At 44.9% G+C, this 14738-nt stretch overlaps 1 protein-coding gene across 1 annotated transcript; it reads right to left on the reverse strand.

The window, feature by feature from the left end:
- Positions 1-10578: 10578 nt before the first annotated feature.
- LOC123161361 (putative laccase-9) lies at positions 10579-13047 on the reverse strand. The gene is made up of 5 exons (XM_044579202.1): positions 12808-13047; positions 12496-12647; positions 12155-12399; positions 10984-12069; positions 10579-10877 (listed from the first exon to the last, which is right to left on the reverse strand). Exons 1-5 carry the CDS (start codon positions 12916-12918, stop codon positions 10747-10749), a joined length of 1725 nt encoding a protein of 574 aa, XP_044435137.1. The 5' UTR covers positions 12919-13047; the 3' UTR covers positions 10579-10746.
- Between the last annotated feature and the right edge of the window lie 1691 nt (positions 13048-14738).

Here is a 14738-nt window from a genome sequence, read left to right on the forward strand (position 1 = left end):
TGAGGGAAAAAACGCTCAGGGAGGCAATCAAACAGAGTCTAGGCTAGTTTCAGGTGTCGCTCCGGCCAGGCAAATATCGCTCAGGGTAGCAACCAAACAGCCCCCAATCTCTATTTTGGTCAATACGGGACTTACTTTTTTACTATGTAATAACAGATGCCTAGAACTTATTAGGGTGAAGGACGCTCTTCAAAGGGGTGTAGAGAGTGGTTTTTACTAGAGAAAATGACGAGCCCTTTTAGAATTATTGCTTGAACTCCATGATGCTAAAATACACACCTTTTGTACAAGAAACGAGGACAATAATGCATATAACCAGAATCCATAATGAAATATGTTGTAGCTGATCGGTGGAGAAGCTCACACGATGAACACACACACACAAGAGAGAGAGAGAGAGTATTTTGCGCTGCGTGCAACTCTCGTTTATTTAACAACTTAACTGTCTAACTAAATGATCCTAAGTTTGTGCCACGACCAAGCTATTCGGACGCGCCATCCCACGTCCCTTACCACACACAAAGCATCGTGCTAACTAATAGAAGATACGAAAGTCAAAAAAAATTATGGTGGACACTACATGGCACTCTCCCATGCCGGGCAACACTCACTAATAGACATATGAAGGTCTCGCCCTCTTGCCCTACCTGCTCTCAGTGTGTAGAAGATACGAAGCACTTGCTCTTCCTATGTAGAAAAGCGAAGGAGGTTTGGAAAAGGCTAGGGTTGGATATGATTATTGAGAGAGCTTGTGAGATTGATCGTGCTGGAGAGGCAACATTGGAATACCTATTACTCCTTCCAGATCAAGTCCTGCGCATTATGGGCCACGAAAATGTTAGAGAAATGATAGCTATCTCATTTTGGTATCTATGGTGGGAAAGACGGAAATTAGTGCACCAGGAATTAACTCAAAATGTGACTCGGATCTCAATGGGCATCATAGCTCTTACATATAATTTTGTAAATGCATCATCTTTAAAGGCGTCCATGAAAAAGGGGGGTTGGCAATGTCCTCCTAGGGGATTTGTGAAACTCAATGTTGACGGCTCTTCTGATCATGACTTGCTGGAGGGTACGATGGGGGAAGTATTGAGGGACGACAAAGGTAGGTTTATTGCAGGAGGGAATGGAAAGATAGACCACTGCACGGATGTTCTCATGGCGGAGGCCTTAGCTCTCAAATTTGGCCTAAATTTAGCGCAAAGGGCAGGATGTAATCGCCTAATCATCAACTCTGACAACCTGGAGGTGATTGAGACCATGCAGGATGGAGGACAGTCAGCGGGAGCGGCGGCGGCAATCTTCGATGACTGCTATCACTATGCTTGTGATTTTATCATGACTAAATTCGAACATTATAATAGAGAGGCTAATAAAGTAGCACATGAACTTGCTAGATTAGCTAGATTTTTTTCGACTTCGGATTGGTTTGAGGAGCCTATTAGTGAAATTGTAACGCTTCTCACAAACCATGTATTGGTCATTGCTAATGAATAAAATCTCGTTTTAATTCAAAAAAAAAGCATCGTGCTAACTACCTAGCTACTGCTCCAATCCAGCCGTGAACAGGTTCACGTTTGCATGGACCGGTTTATTTGCTGAAAATAAACCTAAACAACTAGTGCAACAGGATTACAAATATTCCAACAAAATATTCTTTAATTCATATATAGGTATTGAACAACAAGAACATTTACACAATAAAATAAAATTACTTTTCCCATCCAGCCAAACGAATAGAAAACTCAACTTCTATTCATATGGGCCTCAGCTGGCCCGTGTATTTCACACACTATGCTTAAATGATAAACAATATAATAAATAAATGATAAAAATCAGTCAACTAAACAATTTTTTGGCTTGATTGTATTGCATATGTCGGCCATTAAAAAACAGTAAAACGCAGCTAGCTACGAGCCTTCACAGCGATTTGAGTGTCTCAGCCGTCGGATCCTCCAAAGTACGGTGCAGATCAAAGTCCTCGTCCCAGCTCGCGCGCGCGTCGCGCGCCGTCTCGCGGCCGCTGCTCCGCGGAACGAGCTCGCGTTTACCTCCTTTACCGGGCTGTGGAAGGCCCAGTATTCTCATTCGGACGCTATCGTCCAGGTTCCAGCGTTGTTCCTTCCGGATGAACTGCCCTAAAAACAATCCCCTCGAACACGATGCGCCGCCACCGTTTCTCTATTCCTTCCGTTGCGATGGAAGGACTCTGTTCCTTCCTCCATGATGCTCCCCCGCCGTCGTTGAGCTTCTGATGTGCGTCTGCCTCCACGTAGGTGTCGTCCGCCCGCCATGTACTCTTCCTCTGCAGCCCCTTCTTACCTGGCGCGGCCACCGTGCCTTAACCAGAGGCGGGAGAATCGGCTCACCCTGCTGTTCCCCACAAAAAGCTAACAGTTCACCAGGGCGACTATTCCATGTACTAGCGATGTCTTGAGTTGTAGAAAGTAGAAACCCATGGCCATCTGCGATGGTGCATCGCTGCGTATGGTTATGTGCAAGAGCAAAACTGAAATCGGATTTGTATTCCCACTTCAACCTTCGTTTCACCCAACGGGCTGTATTATGTCTTTTGTTTCAATCTCATACATGTACTATATTTCTGTTGATTCTTTACTGATTGGGAATTATTTTTTGAGAAATTGAATTTTAGGGTGATACTTAATTGGGGAAGATTTGCGCTATTTCAAGCCACTGTTTCAATCAGAAAGCTGGTAAATCCAACTGCTGGTGTGTCCCCGTGATCCAAAGTTTTCATTGGGGGCCAAGAGTTACCAAGATGAGGTTATTTTTCGTACATTCAATTCATTCAGTTTCTGGTAATTCTTTTTAATGCCGAGGTCCAAATGCCCCTTCGGTTTGAGATATGGTTTGCTCCTCTCAGATTGCAATTTCTGGTAATTTTAACTAAAAGTGAATATTAAGAAAAATCTACAGGAATGAACAACTCAAGATGTTTTGATTGCTTGATATTCTGTCCACAGAGTTGCAGGTTTGTCCTGTGTGCCGCCACGACGCCAGTGTAATTGCTTTAAACGATGCACTTTCAGACCATGTGTTATCTAAGGTACTATCTATTTCGACCATGTCTGGTGTCGGATCAATGAAATTGTTGACTAGAGTTGTCCTCTCAACTGATGGAAGTGTCGCTACAAGTAATCTGCCATCCTGTGACTAGGAAACTTAAAGGATATGGTTTCTAAAAAAATCAGGAAATAAAGTAAGAATAGCATTCAAGAAAGATGAGCAATGAGTTAAACATATGCTTCATGGCAGAAGTAGATATAGTACAATTCAAGTTCTTGCAGGATGATATGCAGCCCTCTGCCTTCAATATGATTCTTTTCCTTATGCTAACACAATTTGTGGACATATAATTATTTCAGCTTCTTGATGGAAGGAATTAATATAGGGTGCACTATACAAACAACGGATGATCTGATGCTGCTGTTCAGATGACTAAGGTGTTTATTTGGAATCATTTCTTCTATTCAGATTCTGTGATGTTGAATGGAGCTCATGACATGTACCCTGTTTTTCATACATTTGGATGGCCACTAATACAGATTATAATTTAAGTGGTGTGCCCACTGCAGCAGTTTTCGTAACAACTTCACAATGTTCAAAATAATTGCATTAGCTTCGGCAGGTACAGCAATTGACATGCCAACATTTTGTATATTTATATTCATTATTTCCTCGAGATAGGGAATCTACTTAGGTTCTCTAACTTCCTAAAAAGACGTTAGACTTTGAGATGCTCTTTCTTTTCATTTTTAGTTTTTTGTGCTATCCATTTGATCTTATTATGTGAATACAAATTATTATTTTGAATTGAGGGAAAGCCCTCGGCCTCTCCATCGAGTGATGCACAACTCTTCATTATGTCACTTTAGATTATCATAAGAGGATGTTTATAGATATTAATGTTCAAATGCTAAATCCAGTATTATGTTTCATTTGTATAGTTCACACCACAGTTCATAAGTATTTTGTCGATCTTTTAAACATTCTCAGTGTCCGTCTTCTTTCTTATGGATTTGCGGCGGATTTTGTAAAATCTCATGAAGCTGACTTGTACATTATAATTCAAACGTCCATTAATAATTATATTGTCTCGATACTCTTTCATCAACATGGCGGGCGCGGCAAAGCTCCTTGACGTTCTAGTTTTCCATGTGGATTATTTAGTAGGTAGGCATGTTGGGAGGCGGAGGCATCATTTTAGCTTCAGGAGCCTTGCCATCCTTCACGATGAAGACGGTGCTCATTCCCCACACCACATGGCGATCAAAATGGCAATGCATGAACCAGACACCTAAAAAAGAGCACATACACAAAACATTAGAGATTGGCACTTGATTAATTCGCTCCAACGAATTTCACAGGCATAGCCCAAAAGCTGAATATAAAGTTAAACTCACCTGGATTCGCCGCGCGGAATCGGATAGCGGCCCAGCCAGCTTTGGGCACGGAGACCGCGTTCCGGTGCGGCGGGTCGACCAAGTTATAGGTGGCCGGGTCCTTCTGCTCGTCAAAATTCCCGAAGCCTCTCCCTACCACGTAGAACGTGAAGCCGTGCAGGTCCATGGGGTGGTTCTCGGCGCCGAGGATGGAGGTGTCCTGGAACACCACCTCCACGACGGCGCCGTACTCCACCACCTTCACCTTGGTGCCGCGCTTGGTGGCCCAGCGCTCGATGGGGTCGTTGTCGACGTCTGTGAAGTTGAAGAAGAAGGGTGGCTTGTTGGGGAAGTCTGCATCGAACACGCCGCAGACGGAGCGGTAGTAGGCGCCGAGGATGTCCACGGACGGGTTCACGAAGCTGACGTTGTTGAGGCTCGCCGCTTGGCGGTTGCCGGCGGGGCCCCCGCACGTCTCGTTGGGCGTGCAGGGGAGCACGTTGACGGCGATGGTGACGAGCATGCGCTCGTCGACCTGCCTCGGCACGTCGACCTACATCGAAACACATAAACTCATAAGATAACCGTCATCGAACTTTAAGCGTGCGGACCCTACAGGTTCGAGAACTATGTAGACATGACCGAGACATGTCTCCCGTCAATAACCAATAGCGGAACCTGGATGCTCATATTGGCTCCCACATATTCTACGAAGATCTTTGTCGGTCAAACCGCATAACAACATACGTTTTTCCCTTTGTCATCGGTATGTTACTTGCCCGAGATTCGATCGTCGGTATCTCAATACCTAGTTCAATCTCGTTACCGGCAAGTCTCTTTACTCGTTATGTAATGCATCATCCCGCAACTAACACATTAGTTACAATGATTGCAAGGCTTATAGTGATGTGCATTACCGAGTGGGCCCAGAGATACCTCTCCGACAATCGGAGTGACAAATCCTAATCTCAAAATACGCCAACCCAACAAGTACCTTCGGAGACACCTGTAGAGCATCTTTATAATCACCCAGTTACGTTGTGACGTTTGGTAGTACACAAAGTGTTCCTCTGGTAAACGGGAGTTGCATAATCTCATAGTTATAGGAACATGTATAAGTCATGAAGAAAGCAATAGCAACATACTAAATGATCAAGTGCTAAGCTAACGGAATGGGTCAAGTCAATCACATCATTCTCCTAATGATGTGATCTGTTAATCAAATGACAACTCATGTCTATGGCTAGGAAACTTAACCATCTTTGATTCAGCAAGCTAGTCAAGTAAAGGCATACTAGTGACACATTGTTTTCTCTATGTATTCACACATGTATCAAGTTTCCAGTTAATACAATTCTAGCATGAATAATAAACATTTATCATAAAATAAGAAAATAAATAATAACTTTATTATTGCCTCTAGGGCATATGTCCTTCAAGAGTAAAGCTGGTAGATAAACTTCTTAACATTTTTAGTATACATCTTTGCCTTATGGCTTCTCTGGTTGGAGGACTTTATTCCATATGAATATTTATGTTAAAACCATCGTAAGTTTCACATGGTCTATTTTTGGTATGTGATTTCAAAGGAAAGTTTTCATCGAGTCTAAAGTTTTCTGTTTTTATGGCAACAATCACGTACACCTAAATCTATAGAAAACTTCTTGCATTTTTGTAGCGACTCAACCATATATCTACTATTACACATTTCTCTATTTTTAGTTTCTTTTATCTTTGTGATTTCTAAATTCTATGAACCAAAGAAGCCCTAAACACATGTTTAGGAATTTCAAATGAATCCTACTACTCGTATATGGTTTTGAATTTTGACATTCTTTTATCTTCAGGAATAAACCAATCCAATTCCTTAGTTTCACTATACCACCACTACTGCATAAGAGCCGGTCCAGTGAACATTTGAGGGGACAAAATAATAAATTCTCTTCCATCTAAGCCCTCTATTCATTATTTCCTTGATAGAATTGTCCAATGCTGGGGGCATGCCCCCTCCCCCCACTCCTCCGCCAATTCCTTAGATCCCACAGTGATGGGTTTAGGGGCTTGTCACTAATTAACCTCTAGTTAGTGGAGAGTACCCTTCCACCAACAGGCATTGACTCGTCAGTGAAGCTAAACTATCAGTACATGCCCTAGATTTTTATACATTAGGGGTAACACTACAAGAAATCTGTTGATTCATGACGGATTTCGCATGACGTTTTTGAAATCTGTCATGAATGGCCCGGTACAGCCCCGCAAGCCCGCTAAAGCCCGCCAAAGCCCACCTAACCATTCAGGTATAAAAACCAAACCCTAAGTCCCTCCTCTCTCTGTCTCTCCTTTCGTCGCAGCCCTCCACCCGATTCCCCATCTTCTCACCCACATCGCCGCCACCCACCACCACATCGCCTCCTCCCACTGCTCGTCGCCAGCCCTTTGCCTCCTCTCACCTCGCTGCTCCGGCATCTGCTAGATCCGCCGCAACCCCCACCAATCCATCTCTCGCGCACCCATCTCTGCCTCTCCTGTGAATCGTCGCGCCGCCACCAACATCCGCCGATTCCGGCGACATCCGCCACCGTGCAGCACGCTCACGAGCTCGTCTCCGACCCCTCCGCCCTCCAGCCCGGCTGGATCCACCGCTCCCAGCCCCCTGCGCTCGCACTCAACCCCTAGCCCATGTCTAGGGTTTCGGCTGCGGCGGCGCGTCCGTCCCTGGCACGTCTCCAGCAACACCACTCCGTCGTGCATCACGCCCCCTCGCGCCTCTCCGCCTCACCCTAGCTCAGTGCGCTCGACTGCGTTGGGCTGGACGGGGGCGACCCCGACCCCCTCTTCCGCGTCTCCGGCGCAGCGGGGCGTCCTGTGGCAACCTCCTCTGTCACGCAAAACAGTGTCTGACCTGCACTGCGACCACTTCATTGCTTACAAAGGTCTCCGGTGAGCATTGCGACCTCTACCTCCCTCTTCTTGATTCAGCTTGATTTTGTATCTTTCCTCTCAAGAATTGATGATTCAATATTTATAAACTTTTATCCCTCTGTTGTAGAATTTACAGTCTAGTAGCAAGTTAGGCTCATAGTCAGTAAACTGTTTGATGCTTTCCTGATTTGATTAAAATGGCTTGCAATCAGGTAGCTGTAGTTTTATTTGTCTGTACTTTTTTATCTGTATTCTGTGAAAGTAAACTCCAGAGTGCAAAATTGTATTTGTTGTGCATTTTGTATCTTTCCAGAACCAAAAGAGATGAATTGAACCTCTTCTTACCTCCTAATAAAAGGCAATGTGCAAAATTGTATGTGCTGTACATTTTTGTATCTTTCCAGAACCAAAAGAGATGTAGAATTGAACCTCCTCTTACTGCCTAATAAAAGGGAGTGTAGTACTGGTTCAATCACTTCAGAATGCTTCTTGATATATCAGGAAAAGCGAGTTATCCACTTCATGAATTACTGGATGTTGCTTTACATTCTACAGTAGCCTTTTTGTCTTTCTCTATTGTGGAATCAGCGTTCCTTGTCTGACATATTCTCTACTAATGTAAAGTGTATATATTAATGCAGTATTATTATGCTTGTTATGATATCTTAAGCACTGTTCCTGGCTCAGGTCTCCACTTGATCAGTGATGAAGGTTGATGATTACAACTGAACGACTGAAGCAGTCCACTGGCAGAATTAAAGATAGCTGAAGAACTATGCTGGAGACAAAAGAACTTGGTGTGTCAATTCTTTAGGACCTTCATCAGCAAGGACAGTCACTACTGCATGCTCAGACTACAGTACATAGTCAATCATAACTACTTTATAATAGTTTAGATATACTTCCCTGAAATGTTATGTGAACCATCGTGCTCTTCTGTTCATCATTACTTCCAGCTTGGTTGTTATTTCTTGTTGTACTGGTAGAGATCAGATTGCCATAGACCATTATATAAGTTCTAGGTTTGATAGATTTCCTCTACCAATTCTAAATATAATAATCAAAATTTGCATTTGTTTAATGCAGGATCTGTTATCAAAATCGAGAGTTAGTGGTACAAGTTTATTAAATCATGTTAAGTGCAGTGTAACGTTGAAAGTGTCTCCACCTTGAACATTTCATTTATTCTTGTTTTCTCCACCAGTAATAGGTACTATTTATAATCTGCTCCCTCAATTCTGAAATAATTCAATTTGATCTAGTTTATAAGAAGCTATATCAACATCTACACCACATATTTAGTTTCATTAGATTCATTGTAAAATACTTTTTTGTAAAAAAGAGGTCACTTGGCTGTTCTTGATACTGTAGTATACCTATTATGTTTGTTCTCACACGTAGATAGGTGTATTTGTTTACATAAGAAAAATGACACCAAGTTAGTTCATGATCATGGTTTAGGAAAAAAAGTGTGCACTATGGTAGAAAGAAGTACAGTTTTGTTGCAAGTAGTTTTCCAGAAACAATAACTTATCTTGTTCCCCTATCCCTTTATTATTTGTCAACACCCCTCTGAACTTTGAGATTATAATTTTTCAAAGGTACCTACAGTTGCACAACAAGGTGGAGCTCCTCAGCACTTTGGTGTGGGTAAGCTCCTATGCCCTTCAGGATGATTTGAACTATTTGACACTAGGTTACTCGTGATTAGTCGTCGATGTTGTGTTGCTGCAATGAAACAATATTGTTGATTAATGAAAGACAAGGAATCCTGGCATAACTCTTTAAGTATATAGGCCTCACGAGTGAGGTTGAGGTTCAAACCACGTGAAATAAAAATGATGGTTCAGATGATAATAACTACTATTTATGTTGTTGTAATCAGCTTGCCATTTGGTCACAGAAGCATATTGTCTGTTACAGGTTTACTTGGTGTTACAGGTTTACTTGGTGGTCAAAGCCAAAAAGGAAGTTGGAGGTGTAGGCATGAACTTGATGATTAAGAGGGTCTGTACAATCTTATATATTTGTTGATGTAATGTGGTGTAATTATTCCTGAGGGCATGTGATCTGGTTGGATGTATTATTGGCCACATTTTAGAAAGGCTTTACTCAGTGAAATAATTGAATAGAAATTTGTGAAATGCTTTAAATTATGGGCCTGTTCAATAGAAATTAATTGTTTTCTGAAAGCTTGTTTGACTATGTATAATGGGTGGTGTTGTAACTCGTTGGATGGAAATCATGGTTGGACTAAAATAAATGGCCTAAACTACCACAATAAAAATGCGGATGCCACATCACATCCACGTTGGTGCCATGTAGATGCCACGTCAAGCCCATTTTTGTACAACGTCATCTCAATCCATGACGGACTAGTCTGTCATAGAGGACCGGGGCTGGGCGGGCCTAGGGACTGATCGGTGACGGCCAGGATCCGTCATGGTGGTACAATTGTAAAATTATGACGCGATATACATGACGGATTATAAATCCGTCACGGACAACCCTCCGTGAGGTTTTGCACTGTTCCATGACAGACTGTATCCGTCATGAATTAACAAGATTCTTGTAGTGTAAGTATGTAACCATTGATCTGCCAAGAACCCGACCCGTCACTATTAGTTAAAACACCACTCATGGGCTTAGATTTCTCCTCGTCAATGGTGGTTTCTAGGGATATAACTCTTTTGACCATATACACAAACAAGTCACAGTTACAAAAAATTGACCAGCATTACCAAAGATTAGCATCTTTCACAGAGCACAATAACACACAGAAGCACTTCACAAAAAACACTTGTTGTGCTGAACTAAACCTCTAGCCATTGTTAACACTTAAATACAAGTTCACCCCTGTAGCTGAGTAGGTGATCCCCACTAATCTATTTCTCTCAACATGCGACCATTTCACCTCAACATGCAGCCATGCAAAGCAAAATATTTTCCATTCTTTTATGATAATACTTATATTCAATAAATATTTTACAACTATCATAATCAAATACAATAAATAATTTGTGTTTGCATGGACCGGTTTATTTGCTAACTACCTAGCTACTGCTCCAATCCAGCCGTGAACAGGTTCACGTTTGCATGGACCGGTTTATTTGCTGAAAATAAACCTAAACAACTAGTGCAACAGGATTACAAATATTCCAACAAAACGATCTTTAATTCATATATAGGTATTGAACAACAATAACATTTAACACAATAAAATAAAATTACTTTTCCCATCCAACCAAACGAATAGAAAACTCAACTTCTATTCACATGGGCCTCAGCTGGCCCGTGTATTTCACACACTATGCTTAAATGGTAAACAATATAATAAATCAATGATAAAAATCAGTCAAGTAAACAATTTTTTGGCTTGATTGTACTGCATATGTCCGCCATTTTCCATGTGGATTATTTAGCAGGTAGGCATGTTGGGAGGCGGAGGCATCATTTTAGCTCCAGTAGCCTTGCCATCCTTCACGATGAAGACGGTGCTCATTCCCCACACCACATGGCGATCAAAGTGGCAATGCATGAACCAGACACCTAAAAAAGAGCACATACACAAAACATTAGAGATTGGCACTTGATTAATTCGCTCCAACGAATTTCACAGGCATCGCCCCAAAGCTGAATATAAAGTTAAACTCACCTGGATTCGCCGCGCGGAATCGGATAGCGGCCCAGCCAGCTTTGGGCACGGAGACCGTGTTCTGGTGCGGCGGGTCAACCAAGTTATAGGTGGCCGGGTCCTTCTGCTCGTCAAAATTCCCGAACCCTCTGCCTACCACGTAGAACGTGAAGCCGTGCAGGTGCATGGGGTGGTTCTCGGCGCCGAGGATGGAGGTGCCCTGGAACACCACCTCCACGACGGCGCCGTACTCCACCACCTTCACCTTGGTGCCGCGCTTGGTGGCCCAGCGCTCGACGGGGTCGTTGTCGACGTCCGTGAAGTTGAAGAAGAAGGGCGGCTTGTTGGGGAAGTCTGCGTCGAACACGCCGCGGACGGAGCGGTAGTAGGCGCCGAGGATGTCGACGGACGGGTTCGCGAAGCTGACGTTGTTGAGGCTCGCCGCTTGGCGGTTGCCGTCGGGGCCCCCGCACGTCTCGTGGGGCGCGCAGGGGAGCACGTTGACGGCGATGGTGACGAGCATACGCTCGTCGACCTGCCTCGGCACGTCCACTGGGTGGTCCTTGCTGCCCAGGGACCGGAGCTGCGCCGTGTACGCCGTCGCCGAGTCGATGTCTTTGACGCCCGGAAGGTTGGCAGGGAACTCCGGCAGGCCACGCGCCGGTGTGTCGTCCATGTATTCCACGATGGCGGTGGCGGTGCTGTTGTTGACCTCAATGTCGGGGTGTGTTGCGAACGTCCTCGCGGCCATGTAGTACCGACCGCCATCGGCGCGGTTGGCCTCGAGAAGCGCGTCCATGGTTTGACCTGGGGCGATCATGATGTGCTTGACGGTGAACGGCTTAGTGTAGTGGCCGTCGGTGCCGACCACGGTGAGGTTGTGCCCGGCGATGGCGAAGAAGAGGTCGTTGGAGAGCCCCGCGTTGATGATCCGGAGCAGGTACGTCTTACCGTGTTGCACCGGTATCTTGTAGGTGCTGGCCTTGGAGCACGGGAACAGGTCCCCTGGCTGGCCGTTGATGGTGTTCGCGTCTGAGATATTGATCTCGCCGCCGGTCCGCTCCGCCTCCTCGAGTAGATGGTTCACGTCGGCCTTCCACCACTCACCTGCATGCATGAGATTGAACATATCAAGTTAACGACAACTTAGCTTAGTTATAAGCATGGATGAAAGCAATGGAGTATTATATACCGAGTATGACGGGTATCTCCTTGTGTGGCTTCTTGAAGGGGAAGGTGGTTCCGAGCTTAGGGTGGATGACAATGGCGCCGTGGATTGTGGTGCGGTCATAGTCGCTGTGCGCGTGCCACCAAAGCGTTCCCTCTTCCTCAGACAAGATGACACGGTAGGTGAAGTTGCCGCCGGGGCGGATGGGACACTGGGTAATGTACTCTGGCCCGTCGGACCACGGGTTGCGTGGCTGGTCCACACCATGCCTATGTACATATGTCGCGTTAGAAAATATAAAAGGTTTACGGATGGTTATATATATGCAGTGAACGGCCGTCGGCCAGGCTAACTAGCTAACTTACCAGTGAATGGTGATGTTTTTATCGCCTTGGTTGTAGACGTTGACGATGACAAGGTCGCCCTTGCGCGCGTAGATGGTAGGGCCGGGGAACTGCCCGTTGACGGTGAGGACGGTCCTCTCCTTGCACAGCCTCGTGTAGTTGCTCTCCTTAATCTGCAAAATATGATGAAGGAACGTCACAAGTAAGTTTATGATATGCTGAGGTGGTCAGGTGGCATGTGTACATGTTAATTAAGAGAAATGATTTATGGATGGAGGCTAGTATAGCTATTTAGATATAGAAATGAATGGGAATAAATGCAAACAGACTTACAAAGAAATCGTGGTAACGAGTCTTGGCGCCCTGAGCGGGGCTAACGGAAACTCCCAGCGCCAACACCGCCCCAAGTAACCAAAGCACCGCCGGTATCTTAGCTAGACCCATCGCCGGCCAACGGCCGTCGCCACTCACCGAGCTAGCTCAGCTCGACCGTGAACCGCCGGATACCAAGAAGCTAGCTAACCACAAGTTATGCACGCACGCTAGCTGCTGCTGCTTGAGCAAACCTGGAAGCTAATGTGTGCGATGGACTGATGATGGCAACTCCAAGCAGACGCACGAGGTATTTATAGATCGTATGGGGGACAACAAGATCGAGCCCGGTCGACGACGATGCGTGTGCTGATGTGCATGGTTTCATATGATTAGCTTCTTGTCAAATATAATCTGCAGTCGCTATGGAAAGTGGAGGCTTTGGCAGAAGCCGCCCATGCGCATGCAGTTACCCGTGGATTGATTAATTTAATTGTTATTAACCGTTGGTTGGTCGCTGTCATGCATGCTGCGACGTACGACGACAGCGTCAAAGCCTTGAACCCTTCGCGCCAACCGCCCACGGGATTTAGTTTCAGCAGCTTAATTAATCGATCCAAGCAAGTACGACGTAGGTGCAACTTCTGAAAAATCAATCAGAAAACACACGATGAGCTTTTAGAACGTGTGGTGGGTCGATGCATGCATCCATTCCTGCTTTAGCCTCATCTGGATGGAGCTGCCATATTAGTTCTATTTTGACTACTTTCTTTTTTGCCACGTTAGTTCTATTTTGACGTTATTGTTGTGAGCGATAGTGGCTCGTTTTTGTAGCTGGAACAAGCAAAGCTGACCAACGCGTGAGGAAATGGAAGTCGTGCTGAGCCTGAGATTTGTGGCACCCGGGACCGGGAGACCTGATCGACTACGCAATCAATTCAAAGAGAAACAACCATGCATGCATGCATGGGAACCGGATCCTCTAACATTAAGAAGGAAAGTTAGGGAGTTGTAACTTTCCTTCTTGCAATCTATATGATTAAGGCTAAAATGATTTAAATTATTGTGCAAATTACAGATTTAATGTGTAAATTCATAATCATTACATACAAACAATTTGATGATGAAATAAAATTAATTATAGATTATTTATATCTACATTAAATATCAATAGTAAATGATCCACTAAACGTCTCTAACATTCCTTCTTCATTTTACACTATTACTGTAGCATCGTGACTTTGCTTCTCTAAGTTAGAGGATCCGCCTCCGCATGCATGTCCGAACGTTCATCAGGACTATCAAACCGCCGTGTGACCATTGAATGGTGGATCCTATCGAATGGCCTTTTGCCTCCCGGGAGCATGCTTCCACGTGAATAGTAACAAAAAAGATATAGTAATATTTTTTAGAAATTCTGAAATTTTTTTAGATGTTCGTGTTGGTGCCGCAAACATTCTTGAAAATTTTCATGCAAAACGAGCAGCGATGTTTCGCTGGTGAAAAAAACAAATTTAGGATGACATTCTGGGATAACATTTGGTGTTTATTTTATGGGAAAAGCTTACCTTCAACCGACCGATAACGCTCGCGCGTCCGCCGGCTCCACGTCCGTCGGATCGTGTGTTGATCAGACGGACGAGAGCATTCCTCGCTTCCGCGTCACGCGCAAACGTTTCTGAAACTGGGCGGCTGTTTTAGGAATAATTAACGCAGCTGTAACGCTCCCGCAGTGCTCCCGCTCCCGCAGCTCCGTTGTGTCTGTTAGGGCGGCGGCGGTGGGATCTGGTAGGGCAACGGCAGGCGGCGACCAACAGCGGGCGGCGACCAACGGCGGGGGTGACGCGGGCGCATCCAACGCGGTGGCGACGACGACCGCGTCGGGGTCGGCGGTGGCCGGCGATGACACAAGCAGGTACGGCCGCGTGCTCCTTCCCCCCATTTCTGGTCGC

Source organism: Triticum aestivum, chromosome 7B (genome assembly GCF_018294505.1).
Source record: "Triticum aestivum cultivar Chinese Spring chromosome 7B, IWGSC CS RefSeq v2.1, whole genome shotgun sequence".
In the NCBI taxonomy this organism is placed as follows: domain Eukaryota; kingdom Viridiplantae; phylum Streptophyta; class Magnoliopsida; order Poales; family Poaceae; genus Triticum; species Triticum aestivum.